This window comes from Elephantulus edwardii, unplaced genomic scaffold, assembly GCF_000299155.1.
Source record: "Elephantulus edwardii isolate Elephantulus edwardi_28Jun2011 unplaced genomic scaffold, EleEdw1.0 scaffold00096, whole genome shotgun sequence".
NCBI lineage: Eukaryota > Metazoa > Chordata > Mammalia > Macroscelidea > Macroscelididae > Elephantulus > Elephantulus edwardii.
Window position 1 is genome coordinate 7,258,611 of NW_006399846.1, and position 25,235 is coordinate 7,283,845.

Here is a 25,235-nt window from a genome sequence, read left to right on the forward strand (position 1 = left end):
GTCACACAATGGTATATTATGCAGCACTGAAAAATAATGAACTCATAAAACATTTCAGAACATGGGGGCCCTGGAGGACATTACGCTGAGTGAAATATCTCAGTCACAAAAGGACAAACACTGCACTGCAATGCTGTTACAAAATAGGACAGACATGGGGGGGCTGGGGAGAATGGGAAATGAGTGAATAGATAAGGAACACTGCATTAGATCAGATGAGGGGAGGAAGTGTCTGAAAGACATATATGATTAGGTATTATAGGAATGACAACAATCTCGAACAATGGGTGCACTGCAGGGTAGGTTAGGGGAAGAAAATGTTGAACAATGAAAAACAAATTTAAAAAAAAAAAACAACACAAAAAACAAACAAAAAAACCATTTCATTACCACTGAGTCAAAACAACTCAGTCAACCCTCCTTTGGATATACAAGGTTGTCAATCATTGTAAATCACAAAGGAGGAGCATGCCCTTCTTCCTTCCTCAGAACAGCTGGTGGATTTGAACCAGCAGAGATATGGTCTCTGAAGGAGCAAGCACAACTCCCTACTGAACTCTGCCACCAGAGCACTCTGCACATGTTTGTTAGAGGTATGAGTAAATAAGTGAATGAATGAATGAGAAAAGTATCCAGTGATCTCATTCCTAACAACCTTCACAGCCAAAGAAGGAAGGCAGGCTGGCCAAAGTCAGACATTACCTGAGGGAAGGCTCTTGGGCTTTCCTAGTCGGCCCTGGGAGGTCGATCTACCCTACCTCAGGGCTCTTGTCTCAAGTTTTCCAGCGCATGGTTTCTCTCTGTGCCCCACTCTCCACTCAAAAGATTCGCCTCAGATATCTTCCTATCCCTTGTGAATGCAGAAGACAAAGCAGTGTTTGCATAGTGGCATCTCCAAGAGGTCATTTCCCCTTCTGGTACTCAGAGGAGGCTCCAAGTTCACTCTCTAGTCGACTTTCCTCGTCAGTTTTCAGGACTTGATCATAAAGCCCTGTTGTCCAGCCCCAACAGGCTCCTTACCGTACATTTTGCCTTCATCCGACAGGATGATTTTGCGTCGCCCACAGGGTGGGTAAATGGCCAGGGCCTCCTGGAAGCTCTGCTCAATGTCCGGGCTCCACACGCCCTCTGCGTCATTGTCGATGGGCTTGTCCAAGGTTTGACTGCCCCCAGAGACGTTGCTCCCCTCAGGGGAGTTAGGAGAGCTCCACTCGTTGGAGGTAATGGTGCCGGCCTTGCCCTCCAAGGCTCCGCTTGGAGGAGCGCCCGTTGGACCTATGTGGGCAGAAACCAAAAATGGTGAGAAGGCCAAGAACTGTGTGGTGTGGACTATGGGATGGGGATACCCCAAGGAGTGTGAGAAGCTCAGAACTGTGGCTCTTCCTGACCTGGTCACTCAGCCCAGGAGGCGGCAGAAAAAGGTCAAGGACTCTAGAGAGACAGGTGAAGTGACAAAGTCTGGGAGAAGGTGAGAGGTCTGGGGTCTCAGGCAGGTTATATCCTCCCTGAAGGAAATGGCCTACAAACAGACAGTCTGGTCATTCTGATCTTGGCTTTAACAGTCCACATTGCCCAGATAAGTCTGAGAAAGAATTAAGAGACAAGGAACAGATGTCAGGGACATTACATCACCACTCAGAGAAAAGAAAGCAAAAGAAAATGCAGGTCATTCCTTCCCCCCACAACCACCACTCTGCTCAGCCTCTCTTTAAAGCACAATCTTAAGCCCTGCTTGGAACTATGGCAGAACACCTTGGGGAGTAGAAGTCGGTGAAAGAGAGGAAGATTTTCAATACGATTAACACAGGGACAACAAGGGGCTTAAGAACGGTGGAGACTGTGAGGACAGCATAGGATCAGGCAAGGTTTCATTCTGTTCTACAAGAGGTCACCATGAGGCTAAGCCACCTTAATGGTACCTAACAATAAACATGCAATCAAGATACAGTGATAGCAAGAATAAACAAGGTCTGTCTCGGAAAACGTGTAACCAGGGTGCTCCTCTGAGAATCTTAATCTCACATGCTTTGGCCATGCTGTCAGGAAGGGCCAGTTCCTGGAAAGAGACAGCATGCTGGGAAAGGCGGAGGGTCAGAGAGACCTCAATGACTTTCACAGTGACCGTAACAATGGGCTCAGGCATATCAGAGCTGGTGAGGCTAGTGCAGGAAAAAGCAAGGGCCAGAACTGTTGTTCACAGGGTTACTACGAGCAGAAGTCAACTCAACGGTACCTAACAACCTAAATAACAAGTACCACTAATAAAAGCGTTCTGCAGCCACCCAAAATGTCAGTGATTCGAACTCACCAGCCAGCCACCTAGGGTAGGAAAAAAAAAAATTAATATGAGGCACTCTGCTTTCATAAACATGTACAGCCTCAGAAACCCTACAGAATGAGTAGTCCTACTCTGTCCTATAGGGTTGCTATGAGTTGGAATCGACATGATGGCTTTGAGTTTGGTTGTTGGGTTTTGCTGTTTTGTTTTCTGCAGGAAATGCCATTTCCTAAATCTGAGAAAAGATGTGTTCTAACTCCTCACATTAAATATTTCATGTGTGTTTGTGTGTGTGTACATGGTCAAATCAGATCTGACTGGAACAGGAGGAGACTATCCCTCCTTTTCCAGCAGAGCATCTGATGGATTCGAACTGCTCACTTCTGGGATTGCTGTGCAGTTTCTTGCCTCTAGGCCACCAGAGCGCGCCCACATGAAATATCTCAATAATGAAATATGAGAAGCACTACCTTTATGCTGTTGTACTGTAGAGTAGGAACCAACCCATAGATGACCCTCTGGCGGGTTTTCAGAGGCAGTTAATCATACAGGAGGACACTGCCCATCCTTCTGCGGAGTGGCTGGCAGCCACCAACTGCATGCTTCCAGGACTGCAGCGCAGCTTCTTGCCACTAGGCCACCAGAGCTACTATCTTTATAGTGAAGAATATTATAAAGAATATAATTCATGCTCACACAATACCAGTTCCAACCAACATAGAAGAACAGGAAAGGAGAAACTGAAAGACTGAATAGGAAGAAATTAAGCCATCAGTATACGTAGGAAATATAATAGAAAACGGAAAAGATTCCACAGACTGTCTATAAAAACTTTTAAGAGTTTGGTGGCAAGAAGCCGTACTGCAATCCCAGAGGTGTACGGTTCAAATCCACCACATGCTCTTCTGGAGAAGGAAGGACAATCTCCTGTACCAATCAGATCCAATTTGACAGTACACACACAAAAACCAGTAAAATTTAAAAAAACCCCAAACTTCTAACTAAGAGTTTGTCAGAAGCAATACATCAAAATAAATATTCCTTTTTAGTAGAGGTCAGCTATTAGACAATATAATGTCTTAAAATGCTCCATTTACAATAGAGAGAAAAGCAATAATTTATCTAGTGATTGGTCTAATAAAACACGAGATCTTTACATTGTCATTTTGGGGGAAGCTATGGAACAAATAAATAGAAATCATGTGAGTACAGTCTTAGATCTATATCAAAGTAAATCATAAATCCAATGCAATTACAAGGAAACACCTGTAAGGTTCTTCATGAAACTTTAACAAGCCATCTTTAAAACACACAGAAGAGCCAAGACCATTCTAATACAGCTAACTCACTACATTTTCTTTCTCATCATTCACTCACAGAACTGAGCACCGGGTTCACCTCCCTGCACCACCCTAACACACACCCTTAGGCTCATGCCAACTATATACTCAAAGACCACTTTGTTTTGTTTTCTTCTTAGACACAATTATCAAGGTTAATCTCTCTCCCTTTCTTTGCCTTGGTTTCCCATTCTGCCAGACCCATTTCATAAGAGCTTCCCACTGGGGTTCTGTGCTGACCTCCCTTCCTAAGGGATCCTTACACACAGCTTCATTCTCTGCCATACGTGTTTCATTCCCAATCTGTACCCCTTGTCTAAGGATGGGATATAGCAACTGTCTATTTGCTCTAAATGATATCCCACTATGTCTAAAATCAAATTGTCCAACTGGCCTTTCACTGAACCCTACTCGTGCACGTTTGTTCTCTTAGGCACCCACAGAGCAGAAGGCTCTCATGCAACTCATTGCTGTCAAGCTGAGACCAACTCATAGCTGAAGCTCCAGCGGGTGTCAGGGGTAAATCGCACAGGAGAATGCCCACCTTTCTTTTATGGAGCAGCTGGTGGACTCAACACACCTTTACACCGGCAGAGCAATTCCTTACCACTAAGCCACCTGGGCTCCCAGAAACCACTCTTCTTACCTCCCTATCCTGACGCACTCCTCCACCAGAGCTCAATTGGATGATCGTAGGAACAAGCCTCCTAATGTCTTCACTGCAGCCAGAGGGACTTTTCTAAAAGCAGCCCACAGGGCTCCTCAACTTAAAATCTTTCAGTGGCTTGCTCATGCTTTTAGGATAAAATTCAACATTTCAGGATTTATAGAGCCTTATGGTACAATGAAGTAACAGCTCTTTGATTATGTATCATTTGGCGATATATTATAAATTCTAGACTCTTTGTGCTCTGACCCCATTCTGGAGCAAGTTTTCTGCTGTGTAAACGAGGCAGGACTGGGGTAGGGTTTATCTAGAATCCTCACCTTACTAGAAAGTATGACTCAAGTTGCTACCTTTGGTTCTCCTGGGGAGAATGGCTTATAGCCCTAAAAGCCTATGGATAAGAATGCTCTTTTTCAGGTCTGACCCTTTTCACTCTGGATACTGCCCTTGCCCTGATCCAGCTGCTCCATAAACCCGCAGAGCTGCAGTCACCCAGCACGTCAAATTGTCCTTTGTTCTGCAGCCCCTGAGGCCACACAGAGAAGGCCACCTGAAGCTCCCAGCAAGCCAAGTCACCCATCATTCATCAGTCCTGCGGCCACGTGGGGTCAGCCGGACCCTCCAGACTGCAGCCTGATCCATGGCTTTGGGACTTGCCAGCCTCCACAACCACTTGAGCCATTTCCCTGATGGTGTGTGAGTTTCTCTGATATATGGCAAGCAAATTGCAGAACTCAAAGACAGGAAGAAGGCTGAGGGGAGGACAACGAGCTGACATTAGAGATGAGGAGTGGTACAAGAGGCTGGAAAGGTTGGACATTTTTAACCTCTACCTCACAGGAAACAACTTTGTACTAATCTTTCTAAAAGTCGTTCTTCATGCAGCCCTTTGTCAGCTGACTGTTGCTCTCTTGTCCCTTCCATCCATTGACACTAGTTTAGAGATTCCCCTCTTTGCACCCAGCCCCAAACTCAAATACCCAGTCATTTCTCCAACATGCTACTCCACTCCAACAGAACTGCTGCCTAGAATTTTCTTCCTGGTCCTTCTTTCACCTCACCAACTCCTACTCCCCCTGGGAAGATGACCTTGCCCAAGTCTGGATCAGATGCCTTTCTATGTGCTCCTCCAAACACATGCTTGTCCCTATCTTGCAGACATCGTTATAGTTTAGTAAATGAATGAACTGTCTCCTTCTTCACACTTTAGAACACACACAGTAGAATCTCACTGCCATCAAGTCAGAACTCTCAGCTGACCCTCTGGAGAGTTTTTGTGACACTGTAAATCACACAAGAGGAGACTGCCTATCTCTCTCCTGAGAAACCACTGAGAGAGTTGAACCAGCTGAGAGGCACGGCCTTTGGATTAGCAGAGCAACTTCTTACAGACAACACCACTATAGCTCCCTTATGGAAGAGTGAAAAAACAAACCAAAAAACCCATTGCCTTGAAATTCATTTCCACTCGTGGCAACCCCATGTGTTACAGGATAGAATTGTTCCATGGTGTTCCCCTGGCTGTATGTAACCTTTGGAGGAGCAGATTGCCAGACCTTGCTTCCATGGTACCACTGGTATCACTGGGGTGGGTTTAAACCATCAATTTTTTTTGTTTGTTTGTTTGTAGGGACTTGCACTACAGACCCACAGGTGGCACCTCTCTGGTGGTTCAAATCCATCAGCAACTCCCCCTGTGCAGTTTACAGCCTTGGAAAACCCACTGGAAGGTCAGCGATGAGTTGGTCTGACTCAATGTCGACAAGAGTCATGTACAAACTGTTAGTGCCACCCAGGGACTTCCATAACATAGTACTGGTAAAGGGGGGGGGGAGGTATTTGGTGGGTGTTCTTTGGAGAATAGCACTATCTCAGTGAGGAAGAAGTATTCAGCTTTGAAAATCTCAACAATTTGTCTAGATTTTAACCCATCACAGGGAGAGCTTGAGTTGAATGTGCCTTCCTCCCTGTGGGGTTTATGTTGGAAATCTGTCAGATGATGCCTGGGAATCATGGGGCTGATTCTGGGACAAATCACTTCACTACTCGGGCCTCTCTTCATTCATCTATAAAACTAAAGGGTTGCTCAAGTTAAGATTCCCTCCACCTCCTCAGGGAACTCTCCTAGTGGCCCTGAAGATACACCACACAGACTTTCACTTGTGACTGTGATCTGAGAAAGTGGAGGAAATGACCATCCATAGAGAGGTGCCCCACACAAACTGAGACCAGCACAGTGTAAATGCTCAGTAAATGGTTTTATTACCATCATCAAGTCACAAATAAAACCCAAACTGGAACTGACAGATATGGATCTATCTGAAGCCCCTTAAGGGCTCTTAAATGTTAACTTGAGCTTTGCTCTTCTTCTTAGACCAGACACTAAGTCCAGACTCTGACTATACTCTGAGGCAGGCACACCCTTCCCTCCAGCAGAGCTGAGCTGGACTGACCCATTACAACGGGAGGAGGACCAGAAACTCGTCATGTCAAACGCTGCCCCACAAGGAAGGTTTTCTGAGGACCTGAACTCCATGTCCCCAAGACTGGGTCCGTCCCAGAGAAAGCAGGACAGGTCACCCAAGGCCCTGGGCCATGGGATTTGCTACTGAAGTGGAGCTGCTCCCAGTCCACAACCACCACTGGCTGGCCGTACAGGGCTGGCAGCTGCCTTCACTCACCAGGCCAACCTCCTCCCGCAGCCTCTGCCCTGTGGCTACTGGAACAGGGGTAAGCCAAAGCCAGCTCAGACGTATCCCTACTCTTCCTCCTCCTCCCCCTAAGTGCTCCACAGTGACCCTCATGGGCCTGCCAGGGTAAGTGTTAGAGTGGGGGACAGATGGCATGGTTAAGCCTGGGTCATATGCCATGAAATGAGGAACAAAAATAATCCCTGACTTGGCTCTCAAGGCCTGGCCCAGAGGCCTTCTGCTCTGCCTCTGGCCTCACCCACAATCCCACCAGTGCCAACCTTCAGCCCAAACAATGCCTCGTTGCTCCATCGTAAGAGAACAAAGAGTCTGGTTATTCAGAGTTATAAGAAGTAGTGCAATTTGTTAAATCAGCAATTTAATAAATCTTTCTAATAATAAGAATAATAAGCTGGAGTCATGTTAAGACCTCTCTCCTCAGAACCCTTTCAAATGGGAAAGAAATTATGGTTCCCAGTCAGCCAGGGCAAAACATACATCTGACAGAGTAGCAAAACTAAATCTTGGATCCTGATGTCCTCCTGCTTGGTCCAGAGCTACACCCTTAAGACTTCCACCTCACACTCTCATAGCCTTAGGCTGCCTCCTTCAGGCTTTCTCAACCACCTCCAGTCCTCACCTAACTTCCCCTAGCCTCTAGAGCCTGCAGCATATAGCTCAACATGCAACAATGCCTAGTTCTGTGAGCTGTACTCACCTGTCTCCCTGACTGGACAGTAAGTCACTAAAGAACAAGATTATTTCTCACCTACTGGTGTCCTCTATGGCTCCTGGCTCAAGGCTGAGAATTTAAGCAGCAGATGTTATCTTAAGTAGATTTTCCCATTGATTTCTTCGGCTTAGTTGCAAAGCCAGGGGAATCTGAATCCCAGACCCTTTGTGTCACTCTAACATGGCTGTCCTAAAGTGGCTTCCTTTTAACATATTTATTCAAAGCTGGAGTCCTAGGTGATGGATGTTATCCTCAAGAACTTGATTCGCCCGTGTTTACTGAAGTGTTATTCACAATCACAAAGAGAGGGAAGCAAACTCAGTGCCCATCAACAAACTAACAAAAAACCTCTGGCGCATCCATACAGTGGAATATTAAACTGCTCTAAAAAACAACGAACCCATAAAACATTACACAATGTGGGTGACCCTGGAAGACCTTAATGTTGTTGACTGCCCTGGACTCAAAGGCCTGAAGCCTTTCTATAATTACGCTGAATAAAATACTTCAGTCAAAAAGGACAAATATCGCATAATCCCACTGTTATAGCAAGACTGACATGGGGTGTTGGGGGGTGGGAATAGGAAAAGAGTAAATAGATAATGAGGACCACATTGGAAAAGAGAAGAGAAAAAAAATTATTTAAAAGGAATATATTAGGCATTATATGTATGACAACAATCTAGAATAAGAGGCACATTGCAGAGTGGACTGCGGTGGGGACAGGGGAGGAGACTGTGCAACAATGAATGAATATTTTTAAAAAAGAATAAGAAGGTGAACTGGGGGAGGTGGAAGAAAATGTGCACCAATGAATGAATGAAAATCCAACTTTTCTGTAAACTTTCATTAAACTTTTCATTTCATAAAATAAAGCCTACTTGTTTTAAAAGTTGATTCTTTCACTGTTTTTGGTGAACCCAGAACACTCTACTACTCACTTTCTTTTGTCACCATAGCTCTAGCTTGTTAGACATGCTACAGTGTCCTCTTTGTGATTCCTACACCCAATGAAGTGATGGAGAACACAAGATTTGTGTCATCTACAAAGTCAGGGATGGGCAATTAGGAGGATGGCCTGATACTCTCAATTACTGGACTGGTAACTATTCCCTTCAGGCCCTCTTCTCCAGCCACTTCTGATTCCAACAGCTCTGGGGCTCTAGGCTAAAAGTTCCAGTCACACCAGGATCCATACAGCCTGATGCACTGACATCTTGCCCTCTGAAGCCTCAGCTCTTACTCTGATGCTTCTTACGATGGACCAACCTCCTTCATCCCAAAGACCCAATCAATGACTGTCCTATAACTGAGAAGTTGGCTTTTCTTCAAAAAGACCCATCTGAATCTTCCAGTTGACTACAAGAGTTGCAGAGGTTTAAAAACATAAGAGGCGACCGCCCCCACGGTGGGTCCCAGCAGCGTAGTGGCAGGTGGAACGGCAATGCCAGAGCAAGCCAGCTTTGCCAAGGCTCTGTGCACATGGTGGCCCACAGGCACCTGGCACGAGCCCTCCCTGCCGCCAAGATGCCCAAGAAGAAGGTCAGCTTGGCCGAAGGGGCGGTGAAAGGGGGAGCCCAAGAAGAGATCAGCAAGGTTATCAGCCAAGCTGCATGCAAAAGTGGAAAGGAAGCCCAAAGAGGCAGAAGGAAAAGGGAAAGTCTTCTGACAAAAAAGTACAAACAAAAGGGAAAGGGGTGCAAAGGGAAAACAGGCTGAAGTGTCTCACCAAGAAACTGAAGATTTACCTGCAGAAAATGGAGAAACTAAAAACTAAGAAAGTTCAGCCTCTGATGAAGCAGGAGAGAAAGAAGCCAAGTCTGATTATTTGTCTACTATGTGTTAACAGTGGTCCCTGAAATCTCCTTTCTTGTACAATCCAGAGGAAAATTTTTATCAACTCTTGTAAATGCAAGTTTTTTTAGTAGTTTTAGAAACATTTTTAAGAAGAAAGAAATCCCATTTCATCCCATTTTTAAGTGTAATTTTTTTTTAAAGAGATAAGATCATTTGCTGGTGGTTTATTTTTCTGGTACAACCAGAAAATGAGAGACAGTTTTCACATCCTCAATGTAAAACTCAATGTTTTTACATACTCAATGCCAGCTTGGGATCATAGTCATGCATTTATGATGTGAACATTTTAAGTTTCTTTTCCATGTTGTTTAGATACATAAATTAGAGCACTGTTTAACACAATTTTTTCTTAAACATACCACTTCCTTCTCACGGCTTTCTCCCTGTCAGACCTATGTGGATTCTGTAATGTCTTTGGTCTTGGTAATCCAGTTTTTCTAGTAACCTTCAATGGTATGAATGGTTGAAAATTTGAATGTGGTATGTTTGTGACAGTAAATTGTGAATTAGTGGGGCTTAATGATGTGACAGCTTATCAACAAATGAAATACTGGTATTCTCTTCTTTATGAAAATATTCCTCCAAATTTAAAGCTGTAGAGTCACTGGAATTTAGAAAAGAATTATAATTACACAGCTTTTTAGATTTTTGGTATGTACATTAAGACTTGTGTACAGGTTGTTCATAATGTCTCTGTACTGGCCCTTAAAACAACAAATAAAATACAAATCATGCAAGAATAAAAAAAAAAGAACATAAGAGGCAAGAGTGGCTAAAATAATTCCGGTTGGAGCAAATTAAGGATAATAACTGTTTCCCCTCCTGCTTCACTGCTAAGCACAGGAATCTTCTTTCAGGCTGGTCAATTTATCTGCAAGGCTTAGGTGCCATGTCTCTGAATCACGGGTCCTTCACGCTGATCTAACAAGGTGGATCTAATGTGGCCTCCTGTCAACATACTTAGTCCAGCTAAACAAATAATCCGAGAAGACAAACTATTTTAAAAATAACACACCAAGATTAAAGGAAGATTCATTAACAACTTGCAATATGCACATGGCACAACTCTGGTTGCTAAAAGGGAAGAGGACTTGGAAGTACTTACTGGGTATCAAAGACCACAGACTTCAGTATGGATTACACCTCAACATAAAACAAAAAACTTCACAATTAAACCAGTAAGGAAGATCATACGTAGAGAAAAGACTGACGTTGTCAAAGGGTTTTATTTTACTTGGATCTGCAATCAACTCTCATGGATGCAGCAGTTAAGAAATCAAACATGTGTTGCTGTGAGTATGTCTGCTCTGAAAAAACATCTTTAAAGTGCTGAGAAGCAAAGGTGTCACTTGGTAGACTAATGTGTATCTAAGCCTATTTATGATGTTTATCAGTCACTTCATATGTCTGCAAAACCTGGACAATAAATAAGGAATGTTGTTATGTGCCATCGAGTTGCCTGCGACTCATAGCGACCCTATGTACAACAGCCCTAAATCCTGTTCTATCCAGTGCCAATCTTACTGTCTCCTACACACCCACACCCATTACCCCAGTCACTGAATCAATCCACCCCCTCAAGTGTCTTCCTCTTTTGTTCTGTTCCTCCACCCTCCCAAGAATGAAGTCCCTCTTCAAGGACTGGTCCCTCCTTGAAACATGTCCGAAATATGTCAAAGCCTCAGAATCCTTGCCTCCAAGGAGCAGCCTGATCTCACTGTCTCTAGGATGAACCTGTTTTGATGCATTTGAATTATGGTATTGACAAAGACTACTGAATGTACCACAGACTTCCAGAAGAATTAGTAAACCTTTCTTAGTAAAAGGACAGCCAGGGTACTCCTTAGAAACAAAGATAGTACAAAACAACTATGAGATATCATCTCACCCCAGTCAGAATAGCAAAACCTAACAGAACAGCAAACAACAAATGCTGGCGAGGTTGCAGAGAAACTGGAACCCTTATTCACTGCTGGTGGGAGTGTAAAATGGTGCAACCACTACGGAAGACTCCATTTGACCCAGCAATTCCACTACTGGGAATATACCCCAAAGAAACCATAACCACCACCCAAGCAGATAAATGCACACCCATGTTTAGTGTGGCTTTGTTCACAATAGCAGAGTCAGAAACAACCCAAATGCCCATCAACAAACGAATGGACAGAGAAGCTCTGGTACAGTCACACAATGGAATACTAGGCTCCATTGAAAAAACAAGGAACTCATGGAATATTATACAAAATGGGTGACCCTGGAAGACATTATGCCTAGTGAAATATCTGTCACAAAAGGACAAATACGTAGCATAGTGCCACTGTTCTAAAACAGGTCTGACATCGGGGTTGGGAGGAGACTGAGAATGATGGAATAAATTATGTATACTGCATTGAAACACGAGGAAGAGAACTGCTTAAAAGGGATATATCATTAGGTATTATTGTCATGATAGGTGTCCAGAATGAAGGCTGCATAGTGGAATGGACTTGAGGGGAGGGATTGTATAACAATGAAAGACCTTTTTCTTTTACTTTCCAAAATGAAGGCTGCATATGAAAGAATTTTTCTTTTACTTTTCAAAGAGAAGAGCGAACTGGGGGGAGGTTAGGCAGGGAGAAAAGTGCAACAATGAATGAATGGAAATCCAAAGTCTCTGTAAACTTTCATTAAAATTAATATTCTTTTTTAATTTAAAAAGAAAAAGAAACAAAAATAGTAAGACTATGTCTTAAGTACCCTGACTGTGTTATCTGGAGCAATCAGTTCCTGGAGAACGTCACCATGGTTTATATAAAGTAGAAGGTCAGCAAAAAAGAGGAAGACCATCAATGAGGCGGACTGACACAGTGGCATCAACAGTGGTGCCTTAAACAAACAAATGTGTCAACTATTTCATCTTAATTGGATCCATAATCAACATCCTTGGTACCAGGAGTCAGGAGACATACTGCACTGGCAAAGTCTACTGTCTGGGGCCTCTTCAAATTCTTGAGGAGCACTGAGGTCAGTTTGAAGACTAATGCGCACCTGAGTCAGGCCATAGTCTTTAATCATTTGCTAAGCACCTGAAAGCTGGACAATGAATAAAGATGACAGGAGAATTATAGATGCCTTAGAGATATAGTTTTGAAAAAGATTAATGAATAGTGCACAGACTGCCAAAAGAACAAACAGAAATGTCTTAGAGAAAGAGCAGCCAGAATGCTCCGTGGAGGCAAAGATGACAAAGTTTTGTCTCACATATTTTTGACATATTGTTAGGAAAGGCTATTCCTTGGAATGGGACATGGTGGTCAGAAAGGTGCAAGGTAGGAGAAAGAGAGGAAGACCTCAACCAGATGGACTGACAAAGTGACTGCTGCAATGGACTCAAGTACCAGCAGTGATCATAAAGATGGCACAGACAAAGCAGGGTTCAGATCTGTTGTTCATAGGGCTGCCTATGATTCAACGTGATGGTACCCAACAACAACAGTTTATTAGACTATAGGCCCTAATTAGGGGAAGGTCTTCTCTGTCCTTGCTTCCTTCAGCATCTACAGGCCCAAGATTCCCTGGAGAGCTCTGTGTGTTCTGACCCGCTTTAATGTCAAGAAGTTTCCTAGGGCAGGGACATCAGTCTGAGAGGATGTACTTCAGTCTTTCTTGGTGGAAATAAAACCCTCACTCTCGGCTCTCTTCCCTGATATAAAAGGTACTAACTATCACACACAACCTATGGAAACTTCTCTTCTTCCAGGGATGCGATGGGAATAAGAAGTGGTGTATTTCACTTACTCTTCATCTAATTATTTTGATTTATCAGATCATAGGCAATCACTGTATTGCCACATTACATACATGTATTTTTTGGGGGGAACACACAATTCAACCTATGACAAATAGGCTCAAACACAGCAGTGACATGAGGACAGAACAGGACTAGAAGTGTTTCATTCTGTTGTGCATAGGATCTCTGTGGTTCAGAGCCAACCCGAAGGTACCCAACAGGTGTACGCTTGTCATGGAGCACCATCTCCTCACGCAACACAGCTCTCCTTCGTACACACTTTAAAGCAGAGAACAGCCCCTCCTGACATTGTTGATGTATACCATCGAGTAGGAACTGACTCACAGCTGACCCTTCAGCAGGTTTTTAGAGCCAGTAAATCGCTCGGCTGCCTCTTTCTCTCATGGAGCAGCTGGTGGCTTTGAGCAGTATACTTCGGGTTCGCAAAATAACTTCTTGCCAGTAAGCCATCAGAGCTCCCGCCTCGTAGCCATTTCCACTGACCTGGACTCTGGAAATTGAGCCTAGCTCACTTAGACTCTAGCTTATAGGGTTGGCTGTGCACATGCTCAAAGTTGTTGCACAGTCTGAAGATGTGAGCTCCACGTATAGATTTCTGTGCAAACTTTCTAACTGGGGGGAAGGGGGCTCCCTAAGCCCAAGTGCTATGATCTCATCTCTCAAGAACAGCAGACCTCAGCCTTGTTCCAGACTCATCAACTCCCCTCCCCTCTTCCCATCAGCTCCTTTACCATCTTCTGAACCCAAGTTATTCACATTACTTTTCCTGCTGAGCATGGGTATCTGTAATTAAGTTAATTCCTGTCACTGATCCATTAACAAGTATCTCTTAGACTAGACTCTGGAGAAATGGTCCCAGGCTCTCAAGGTAGAAATTTTAGGGAGAGGGCAGCCACAGATACATACACATCTAAGTGCTACAAAGTGTAAGAGGCTTCAAGTGCTAAGATATGTCCAGTGACAAGGCACATGTGACACAGAGGCTCCATCAGAAAAACCTGCCTCCTTCCTGCAGTGTTCCTTAACACTGCCCCCTACTCCTTCTCCTGCCCACAACAGCCCAACCACGTACGTTTACTACCTGAACTACCTAACTGTCTCTTGGTAAGCACCACTTTAGCCTGCTGGCAGTCTTCTACAGATGTCCCCTTCTTACAAGCTACAGTCAAGCCTGCCAGTGGACAAGGCTAACTTAAAACAAGACAACTAGCTGAGCAGTGGAAGCAAGACAGGCATTCTCCTTCTATCAATTTACAGCCTTAAAAACCCAATGAATCAGTTCTGTCTTGATGGCAATGAGTAGTAAGCTACCTACCTTAAAGTAAGGTAATTGCTTAATTATAACTCAGAAGGTGAGGAGGAGGATGGGTGGACTATCTGTCTTTCAGGTAGACCCAGAGATAGAGCTGGGAGTGGTCCTCCTACTCAACACTCAGCAAGGCCTTTACACCTCTCTCCCCCAAGGTACCCAGACAGATTCAGACATCCCAAAATCCATGGGAGTCCAGGATGAGAAGGTGCTACCCAGGATATAGAGGGAAGCTAGTAGAGCAAACTCCCAATATTAGAAGGCACCAATTTTGAATGCCCAATCTAGCTCTTCGCCACATCTTCTCTGATTCTCCAAAACTCCCCTTAAGGTAACAAAACCAAAAAACACTCATTGGTGTTAGGTCAGAACTAACTTACAGCTCACTGTGCAGCAGGTTTTCCAAAGGCTGTAAATCACAAAGCCCATCTTTCTCCCATGGAGCTGCTGCTGAATTCAACCCACCAAAGAGATCTGACCTAGGGGTTAGCAGCACAACTCCCTACAGACAATGCCACCAGAGTTCCTTCTGAAGTAACTACTGTTGTTAGTATGTACCGTCGAGTTGGAACCAATTCATAGCTGAATCTCCAAGTGGGTTTTCACAGGATTTTAATCACATGGAGGAGAATGCCCATCTTTCTCCAAGGAGCAGGAGGTGCATTCGAACTGTCTGCCTTTAGGCTGGCAGTACCATTTCTTACCACTAGCTCACCATAGCTCCCTTTTGAAATAAATGCTGTTGTTGTGAATCAGAACCAACCCAAAGCTGACTCTCCAGCAGGTAGTAAATTGCCCAGGAGGCAATAAACCACACAGGTGTTTGCCTGTAAAGAAGCTGGTGGATTTGAACCACATACCTTTGCACTGACAATATAATTCCTTGCCACTAAACCACCAGAGCTCCCTTTGAAGTAATTAGTGTTCCTATTTCACACATGAAGTTGAAGCTCCTTGAAGTGAAATGTTATACGCAAACCCAAAGTCAATCAGTGCCAAGGTTCAGTCTGCTGGCTCTGAAGCCCATCACGAAAGCTAACTGTCTCTTGTCCAGTAAACACCTCCTTTCATCTACGTGCCAAATCTTTCAAGTAGAAGTGAGCAGGGAAATGGTCTGACTCTGCAATATAAGTTAGATGTGAAGAGGAACTGGAGTGAGAGAGTACCAGGTTCTGGACTGACAGGCTAAAAGAAGTGTCCCTGTTAGCGATCAGAGCCTTCCCAGCCTCTTTCTTAGCAGGGACCTTACTGCTCACATTACAAATCACTGGGAGACAGATGCAAGGTTACTAAGTGTGTTGACTGAGAAGTGAACTTCAGAGGAGAAAGGTGTTTTCCAACACACAGAAAGGACTAAGGCCTTGACAGAGGAAGTGACTTCACGACACAACCAGCTAGAACTAAGACTAGAACTGAATCAGGTCTGCTACTTTTTGGTCACAAATCAATGCTTAGTGGATTTCAACTCAGAGTGACCCTGTAACTATAGGAAAGGAGCCCCACAGTGTTTCCTAGGCTGAGTTCTTTACAGGACAAGACCACGAGGTCTTTCTTCTGCAGAACTACTGAATGAGTTTGAAGAGCCACGCCTTTTGCTGGCAGCCACACACTTAACCAGTGACCCACTCGTGAATACCAACCCAGCCAGACGTCTGGTGAAGAGACATCAAAGAGCCCCAGGAAATAGAAGGAAAACAAAGAGGAGGAAGGAGAGAGGTGTACAGACTCAAAGAAATGTACAGGAGACAATGGAAGTGCCAATGATACAACACTGCAGAAACTGAGGAAGATTTGAAGCACTTGTTGCAGAAATCAAAGACTATATAACCTTCCGTATGGATTACATTACAACATCTAAACAAAAATCCTCACTACTGGTCCAATAGACAGTATCTGAAGTCTTAAAGAGCAAGGATATCAGCTTCAAGACTAAGGTGCACCTAATCCAAATCCTGGTATTTTCAATTATTCATAAGCCTCTGAAAGTTGGACAATGAACAAGGATGACTAAAGAAGAATCTCTGAACTGAGGTGTTAGAAAGGAGTACTGAATACTCCATAGACTGTCAAAAGAACAAACAAGTTTGTCTCTTGGAGAATGTACAGCCAGGGTTCCTTAGAGGCAAGGATGGTGAAATCTGGCCTCATATATTTTGGCCATGTTGTCTGAATGGGCCAGTCCTTGGCATTAAAAAAAAAAAAAAAAAAGCCAACAAAACAAGAAACCATGCTGGAAAAGGTAGACAATGAGAGAAAGAGAGGAAGACCCTCAATGATATGAACTGACACAGTAGCTTAACAATGGGCTTGAGCTATCAGAGATTGTGAGGATGGTATAGGACAGAGCAAAGTTCAGATCTGTTCAAAGAGTTGCTATGAGTCATAGTAGACTTGATGACACATGAACAGCAGCAACAACAGGAGCTTCTGTTTCCTCATCTTTCAAAGAGGGATGAGAAGATTTGCCTTGCAGAGCTGATTAAGAGATTAAATGATAAAAGATGGCAGGCACCTGGATGAGGACACAGGTCCTTGAGTACTATTCCCTTACTAACCTTGTAGTCTGTTTGAATCTGAATGAATCTGTAGTGTGTATATACTAATTTCAATAATAGGCTTGGGGTGGTGGAGTGAAAGGGAAGGAGGACCTATATAACTTCTTCAAAGCACAAAGTTATAGAGAGCAAGACTCCTTCTGATATTGCCTGAAGATGGAAGAAAAGAGAGGAGTGCTATGAGTAAAGCAAGGGCTTTGGTGCTGGTCAAAGGCCTGAGCTCAGATCCTGATGGCTGGGTAGTCCTGGGCAAACTATCAACTTCTCTGAGTCTCAGTGCCCTCCCAAATATATTCAAGACGTAGGTAATAATGACATCTCCATGTGGGGCTGTTTGTGATGACTGAATTCACACACGTCCACAGGATAGGACCACAGCCCTTACACACAGGGAGGGCTACACAGACACACACACACACACACAGAGTGACTGAGCACAGTTAGGAGATGATGGAGAAGTGAGAAGCTGCCAGGAGGTATGAAGGGCAACAGAAGATACAAGTAAATAGATGGAGAGACTTGCTGGGCAACAGGCCAGTGGGGAGGACTACCAGGAGGGAGGGGCAATGGGTGGTTCTGAGATGGAGAGAACGAAGGGAGATAAGATTCCTAAGTGGCTAAGGGCCCCAATCCCATTGCTCAACCACACTGGGCAGAGGCTGCTTCCTGCCCCTCCTCAGGCTCCAGCATCAGGCTAAGTGAGGACAGGCCCTGATTCCAGCATCCCCATCTCCTTGGCCCTCCAGGAAGTGGATGTCCTGAGGCACCTCTCCCAAGTAGTCAAGATTGTGGGTGTACGAGGGCCAAGCCCTAACATATGAAGGAAGTGGGTCACAGCAAGTGGGTGTCCACAGGCTTCCGTCTTCCCTCTCCCCTCAGCCACTCAGCCCTAAGGCCACTGAAGGGGGTGATGAGGCCATGATAAAGCCTGCTTTAGGCCTCAGCATATTAGCTATTGTGTGCTGTCAAGCTGATAGATTGTGACTCACAGTGACCCCATGCAACAAAGCAGCACTGTCCCATTGGATTTTCTTGACTAAAACCTTTATGGAAGCGGATCATCATTTCTTTCCCTGCTGGGACTGCTGGGTGAGTTCGCACCAACCTTTTGGCTAGCATACAAGTGTTGTTTAACCATTTGTGTCACCAGGGACCCTTGGTCCCAGCATCAAGCCCCTCATGAAAGGAAGATGACGGCCAGTCATGGAAGATTCACAGCAAACCAACATGCCCAACCTTGCTTATATGTAGATGTGGGGACCTTCTGAACCAGTCTTTTCTCCTCTCGGAGTTTCAGAGTCTCCATTCAAAAAAAAGAAAAAAAAAACGCAGAGGGAGGAGAGTAGATGTTGCTTTTTCTCCTTGGAGCCCTTCATCAGGGTTCTAAAACAAAGCAGCAATCATTAAAGTACTTGAGGGATAAAGTATCAAACCAAACCAGTTGGTTTTACTTTAAAACCACGCCACCACCACTGCCTATTTGACCTAGTGACCTCAGAGGACAAAGGATAGGGTCAATCTTTATAGTAACAGGTGTTCAACCTTTACAGAAACAGACTGTCATATCTTTCTCCTATGGAACAGCTGGGAGGACTGAACCACTAACTTTATAGTTAACAGTTGAAGGCTTAACTGCTGTGCCACCAGGGATACTGGCTTTATTTAAATTCCATGAAAATTCAGATTCCAAAAGAGGTACTTAGCAGAATGGTCTTCTGACCAACTTGCCTTTTTTCAAACAGCCATTTTCTTCGCCCATTTCCTTCCCCCACCCCCAGGGCACTTAGATTACATGTATACACTGGAGCAGGTGATGTTCCTCAAAGGTTTTTGTTTTCCTGGGCCTTAGGGATGGGTTTATGGTTCTTAAAAAAACAAAAACAAAAAACAGGCAGGATTGTGTCTATCCACGTGAGAGCCAGAGGGTATACCTAAACCCACTGGGTGGCGGGTTTGGGCGCACTCTCACCCAGGGAAAAGCTGCTGCTCTCAGCACAGTTAGCAGCTCTGGGAACAACTTTCCAGAACCCAGAGCGCAGGGGACCCCCCCCCCCCCGCAGGTGCCCTGAAGGCAGTGGGCACCAAACATTAGGAAAGTAAGACTCATGGTTCACCTTCAGCTCTGCCTCACTCTCCACCTCCCATGTTTGGAAAGGGTTGATGTCTGAGAAAAAGGAAGACTTTAAGGAACTAGACAGGGCCAAACCTACCAGGACAGGTTGGACTGAGCTTGGACAAGAGATAAGAATGGTTTCCACCCTAACCTTGTTCATTTTTCATAGAAATTCTCTCGCACCCCAGAGCCACACTGCCCAGACAGGAAGACAGTTGCAGATGGAGACAGTCTAGAAACCGTGCTAATGGCCTGAAGCCCTGAGACCTTAGGCTGAGGTCACCAACACAAGGGACCCACCCTGACCCAGAAACCCCACCCCTACTGATTCTCTCTCCCATCAGCCACACACCCACTGCCTTGTCCTTTAAGGCTTAACAACCACCCCACCACCCATTCCAGAATGCATGATCATCCAGTTTGGAAACAAGGCCATCTATGTAAGAAGATGAAACCCAAGCTGGGCACCAGTATTTGTTTTTCTTGACAGGACCAGCCAGTTTGACCCCACAGCCTTGAGTTAGTGGACCCAGCGCAGCAGGCCAGTCATGGAAGATTCCCAGCAAACCAACATGCCCCACCTTGCTTATGCTAAAGCATGTTATATGGCCAGTACAAAGCCAGAAGCAGAACTTCAAGAAGAGCCATGTCCTCTGGTCTTTTTCACAGGTTATTCTCTAGCTCCCACCTGTGCCCCTAAAAAAAAAAGCCAGAGCTCAAGATAACAAGCTCTAACCTCACTTTCTTCTTGGAGGGATTTTCTTCAAAAATGTGCACTACATATGTTTGAAAAAGGATCTCTATGCAGATTAAAAGTCATCAAAAATTTTTAGAAAGAAAAATATTTGAACAGATCCTTCATCAACGAAGATAAATGAATGACAAACAAGCACATGAAAGGATATGCTCAGTATATTAATTCTGAGAAAGGCAAAACAAAGTCAAATGATATTCTCTATCACGTGGTTTGAATCCATTGGCCACTCCGCCGAAGGAGGAGAGGCAATTTCCTCCCTTGAAATTTACTGCCTCTGAAAATCAGCTGGAGAGTCAGCTGAGTCAGTTCCAAATCAACAGCATACAACAACCTATTAAAATGATTTTTTAGCCCAGCGTGGACATGTGACGCACCTGGGCTTGGGGCACGGCCTGGGCCTTTCCCCTCTAAAGCCTACTCAGGCAGCCATGGCTGTGGATAGCACATCCCCTCCCCAGCCCTCAGGACCAGCTTCTCCTGCAGTCCCCTGGGCCCCAGTGGGAGGGGGAGGGGCAGGGGCAGGGGCAGGGCCAGGCAGCTGACAGGGAGCCTGGGGTCCCACCCTGCCCTGGGGGCATTAGCTGGTCTAACAGCCCAGAGGCACCTGGCCTGGGCCTTAGGCACCTCAAAGACTTTTCTGCTATTTACTGCTCTTATTATTAAGGATCATATGAATAATTAATGAAGATGCTGATGACTATGAATAATAATAAATAATTATCCTGAGGAGAAAAAAAATGATTTTTTAAAAAATAGACAATACCAAATGCTGACAAGAATATGCAGCAAATGAACCTTTCCTTATTTTGCTGTTGGAATGTCAAATAGGGTAGTCACTTTGGTAGTTTCTTAAAAGATTATACAGTTACTACAAAACCTAGCAATATTTTAAATGTTTTTAATAAAATTTTTATATTAAATGTGATTTTAACAGAAGTTTATAGAGAACTTAGATTTTCATTCATTCATTGTTACACATTTTACCCCCCTCTCCCTTCCCCCTCAACCAGTTCACTTTCTTTTAAAAATATCCATTCTTTGTTACACAATTACCCCCAGCGCAATCTCACTCTTTTGTGTTAACTCAACAGAAATGAAAGCAACTGCTCACACAAAAAACTACATGCAAACATTTAGAGCAACTTTACGCATAGAACAAAAGCTGGACACAACTCAAAAGCCCTTCAGCCAATGAAGGGACAAATAATCTATGGTAGTAGTTGTTCTTGTTACATGTCACCAAGTCCTCTATGACTCACAAGTGACCCCACGAACAACGCATCTGAACCCTGTCTATCCTGCACCACCCTCATGACCTCTGACACGCTCAGGCTCACTGTTAAAGTCACTGGGTCAATCTTGTTGAGGGTCTTCCTTTCTCTGCCTGACACCTCCACCTTTCCCAGCATGTCTTTGTCCAAGGACTGGTCCCTTCTGACAACACACCCAAAGTATGTGAGAGCAAGTTCACCATTCTCACCTCTTAAGGAAGGATGACTGTACTTTCTCAAAGATTTGTTTGCTCTTTTTTGGCAGTCCATGAGATTTTCAATATAAGGATTCTGAGGCTCTAATATACTTTGGACATGTTGTAAGGAGGTACCAGTCCTTGGAGAAGTACATCATGCTTGGGAGGGTGGAGGGACAGCGCAGGAGGGGAAGGCCCTTTATGAGGTGGTTCAGTGACTGGGATAATCGGGATGGGTGTATCGGAGATGGTGCAATTGGCAAAGGACAGACAGAACAGAGTTTAGGGCTGTTTTACATAGGGTCGCTATGAGCTGCAAGCGACTCGACGACGGCACATAACAACAACAACACAACCACTACATTTGAAAAACATTCTTTCTTCTTCTGTCATTTTTCTTCACTGTTCAACTTTCAGATGCACAGAAAGCAACTGAAAATTCAGTCTATGGAACATCGATATACATGGAACACAGAAACACAAAAAAGAGGAGCAAACCACGGATGAATGCAACAAGACGGATGAACCTCGAAGGTATTATGTTGAATAAAAATCACCAGGCTCAAAAAGCTACACACCGTATGATTCCATTTATGTGACATTCTCGAAAAGGCAAAATGAGAGGAATGGAGAACAGATCAGTGTTGTGGCCAGGTGAGGGCTCACTACGGGAAGAAAGCAACAACAGCAGGCAAGCAACAGCAGAAAAAAAAATTTGATGGGGTGATGGAATTGTACTGTATTTGACTATAGTAGTGAATACACATTTCTGTACATCTGTCGAAAGACAGAAAACCAAATGTCATCAAGAGTAAATAACTATAGATACATATATATATATATATATATATATATATATATATATATATATATATATAAAATGTTTTAAATTTCTTTTTATTCTAGGGAGCTCTGGTAGCCTAGTGGCAAGAAGCTGCACTGCAATCCTGAGGCACTCAGTTCGAATACACCCGATGCTCTGCTGGTGAAGGAGGGACAATCTCCTCCTGTACCAGTCAGATCCGATTTGACTATAGTACAAACACGCACGCACGCAGGCACGCGCACACACACACATAAAATTTTCTTTTAAAAAAGTTATCTTTATTCTGTCAGAAGACCTCAGCTCAAATTCCTCTCATTCATAAAAGCCCAATTATCTCTCCCCTCTAATAATTTCATGATTATAAGCCTCAATCACTGCTTCTTCCTCACCTTTTCACTGATGCTTCTCCCTCTCACACACAACAGGAATTAACCCTGCCCATCCATCAGAGCCAGCTCACACACCTCCTCCTTGGAGAAGTCATTCCTGACTCTTCCTGCCCCATCAGAATGAGTCACCCTCTACCACACACCCTCACAACACTTGTTTATGCGTCTAATTAGCCCTTCCTTCATCTTGGCTGTTACCCTTACTATTTAGCCTGTTCTTTCTCTGTACTTCAAGCTCCCTAAGGACAGAGACCAGATCTTCCCCTCCATATTCCCTGTGACAAGCACCTACCAGGGTGCCAGGCACACAGTGGGTGCTGCTCTGTGACCAGTTGAAGGCAGGTGAAGCTGGAAGGGCTGATGCCAAGAGCGGAAAGCTGGCAGGGCTGGACTGGCAGTGTTCTTGAGGAGGGTATCAGATGCCACCAAAGCAGCTTTACTTCTCTTGCATAAGCAACGCAACTATTGCTTAAACTTCCAACTGCTAGAAGTGACCCCACCTCCCATTCCAACATGAGGTCATCCAATTTACCATGGAGCATTTCTCAGGGTGCTAGTGCTTCCTCCATGCAACTCAGGACAGTTCCAAGATCCTGGCTGACAAACGCCCAAACACACCTGCCAAGAGATTGGAACCCGTCCCTTAATCAGGGTGCTGTCACTTCTCACTTCCAGAAGGCAGGCCTTCTTTAGAGCAACAGCAGATAAAGTCCATCTGACCTGGAGTCAATTCTATTAGGCAGAACTAACCAAGGCACAGGCAGAGTCCACTTCTATGGCTAGGTTTTCCCAACACATGACTGGTATCTCCATCTTACAAACCCCAGTTTGTCCAGGGTTTAAGGATCATTTATATATGATTTAATGGAGCCTTGGTGGTATAGTGCATAATGTAGGGAGTTAGGGGAGAGGTCTGCTAAGTGAAAGGCTAACTGTTCAAATTCACTAGCTGCTCTTTAGAAAAAAGGCCGTTCCTTCGGTAAAAGGTAAACAGTCTTGGAGAAATTGATAGAGGGTCTCTATGAATCAGATTCAACTTCACAGCAGTGAGTCTTTTGGGTTTGGATAGGTCATTAAACTACACGACGACCCGTGAGCTACTTCCCCTCTTGCACTTTCTAGGTTCCAGCCAGAGGGAGGTAGAATTCAGCTGCCCTGAAAGCTGGAGGTAATAGGCACTGTGGGGTGGGGAGGGCCCGTGTCTGAGCAGTCAGAGGAGGCCTAATGGGAAGGCTTGGGAAGTATTGTCTAGCTTCGGGTCTTTGATAAACTACAAAAGCAAAGTGTAAGAGAGGTTCTGTTCTGCCTGAGGCTGGGTGAAGGGGAAGATGACCCCAGCATCTCTAAGTGCTGGCTGTAAGCCATGTAGACTCCAGACTGGAGCTGTCCAGTAGAAATATAAAGCAAGTGGCAAATGTGATTTTAAATGGTCTAGTAGCGGTGTCTAGAAAGTAAAACAAAAGGAGTGAAATACAACTTAAAGCAACTCATCAGTAGTAGGTTTGGTTTGAAATGTTTAATATATCTAAAATATTTACTTTTATCCTGCAATCTGTATTGTAAAATATTGATGAGCTATTTTATATTTTGTTCATACTAAGTGTTTGAAATCCAGTGTGTATCTTATACTTTAAGGTCCATAGGTGGCTCAAACAGAATACGTTTGATTATCAACAAAAGGAATGTGGTTCAGCCTCACCCAGCAGTAGGAAGAAGGAAAGTAGCTTACAGATCACGTAGCTTAATGCCCACAACAGCCAACACAGAGAAACAAGCCCAGGACTACAGACCCTGAGAATAAACAGAGGTTTTAGAGATTTATTCCAACTGCTTGCCCAGCACTGAGACTCCCACCACAATAAGAGGTCAGCCACCCAGGCTCAGCTAAAACATTCATGGTAATAACAGCTTGTTACCGAGTAGGTCAGGGTATTCACCTAGCAGATCCAGAGATTGTTCCCATTGCAGCTGAGCATCATGGAGCTTAATGGCCAAAGACTTTGTTTGACACAAACAAAGCAAGCTCATAGTCTAATGTGTGTGTGGGGGAAACTCAGTTCAACGTGGTTTCAAACTCCAAGTCCAATCGTAATGTCCATTCAACTTTTTTCTTTTCTGTAACATACTGGTTAAAAACCAAAATCACAAAAATGAATCCTATTTTTCAAGGCATGCTATGAAAAATAAATGAAGTAATGTAGCAGAAATATTTAAAATAAAAGGATATATCAGAGATGTATAGCGTTTCAATCTATATCCAGAACAGATCATTCGGGAGGCTGGGCTCTCGGAGGAGGAATGTGCATCAGGATTGGAGGAAGGAAGAGTCATCAACAAGCTATGTTATGTGGAGGACCTGAAGCTCTTGCTGCAGAAGATCAAGGACTATAGTCTTCAATATGGATTGAAGCTCAACATCAAGAAGACAAAGATTCTCATCACTGGGCCAACTGGCAGCACCAA

At 44.3% G+C, this 25,235-nt stretch overlaps 1 protein-coding gene across 1 annotated transcript in view; it reads right to left on the minus strand.

Moving 5' to 3' along the window:
• TEAD4 (TEA domain family member 4) overlaps nt 1-25,235 on the minus strand; it is a 78,059-nt gene that overhangs the window by 43,199 nt on the left and 9,625 nt on the right. Inside the window, exons 4-5 of the mRNA XM_006891370.1 lie at nt 2,309-2,319; nt 1,021-1,275 (exon numbers count right to left, since the gene is read on the minus strand). Coding sequence (XP_006891432.1) covers nt 1,021-1,275; nt 2,309-2,319 — 266 coding nt within the window. The remainder of the gene's footprint in view (nt 1-1,020; nt 1,276-2,308; nt 2,320-25,235) is intronic.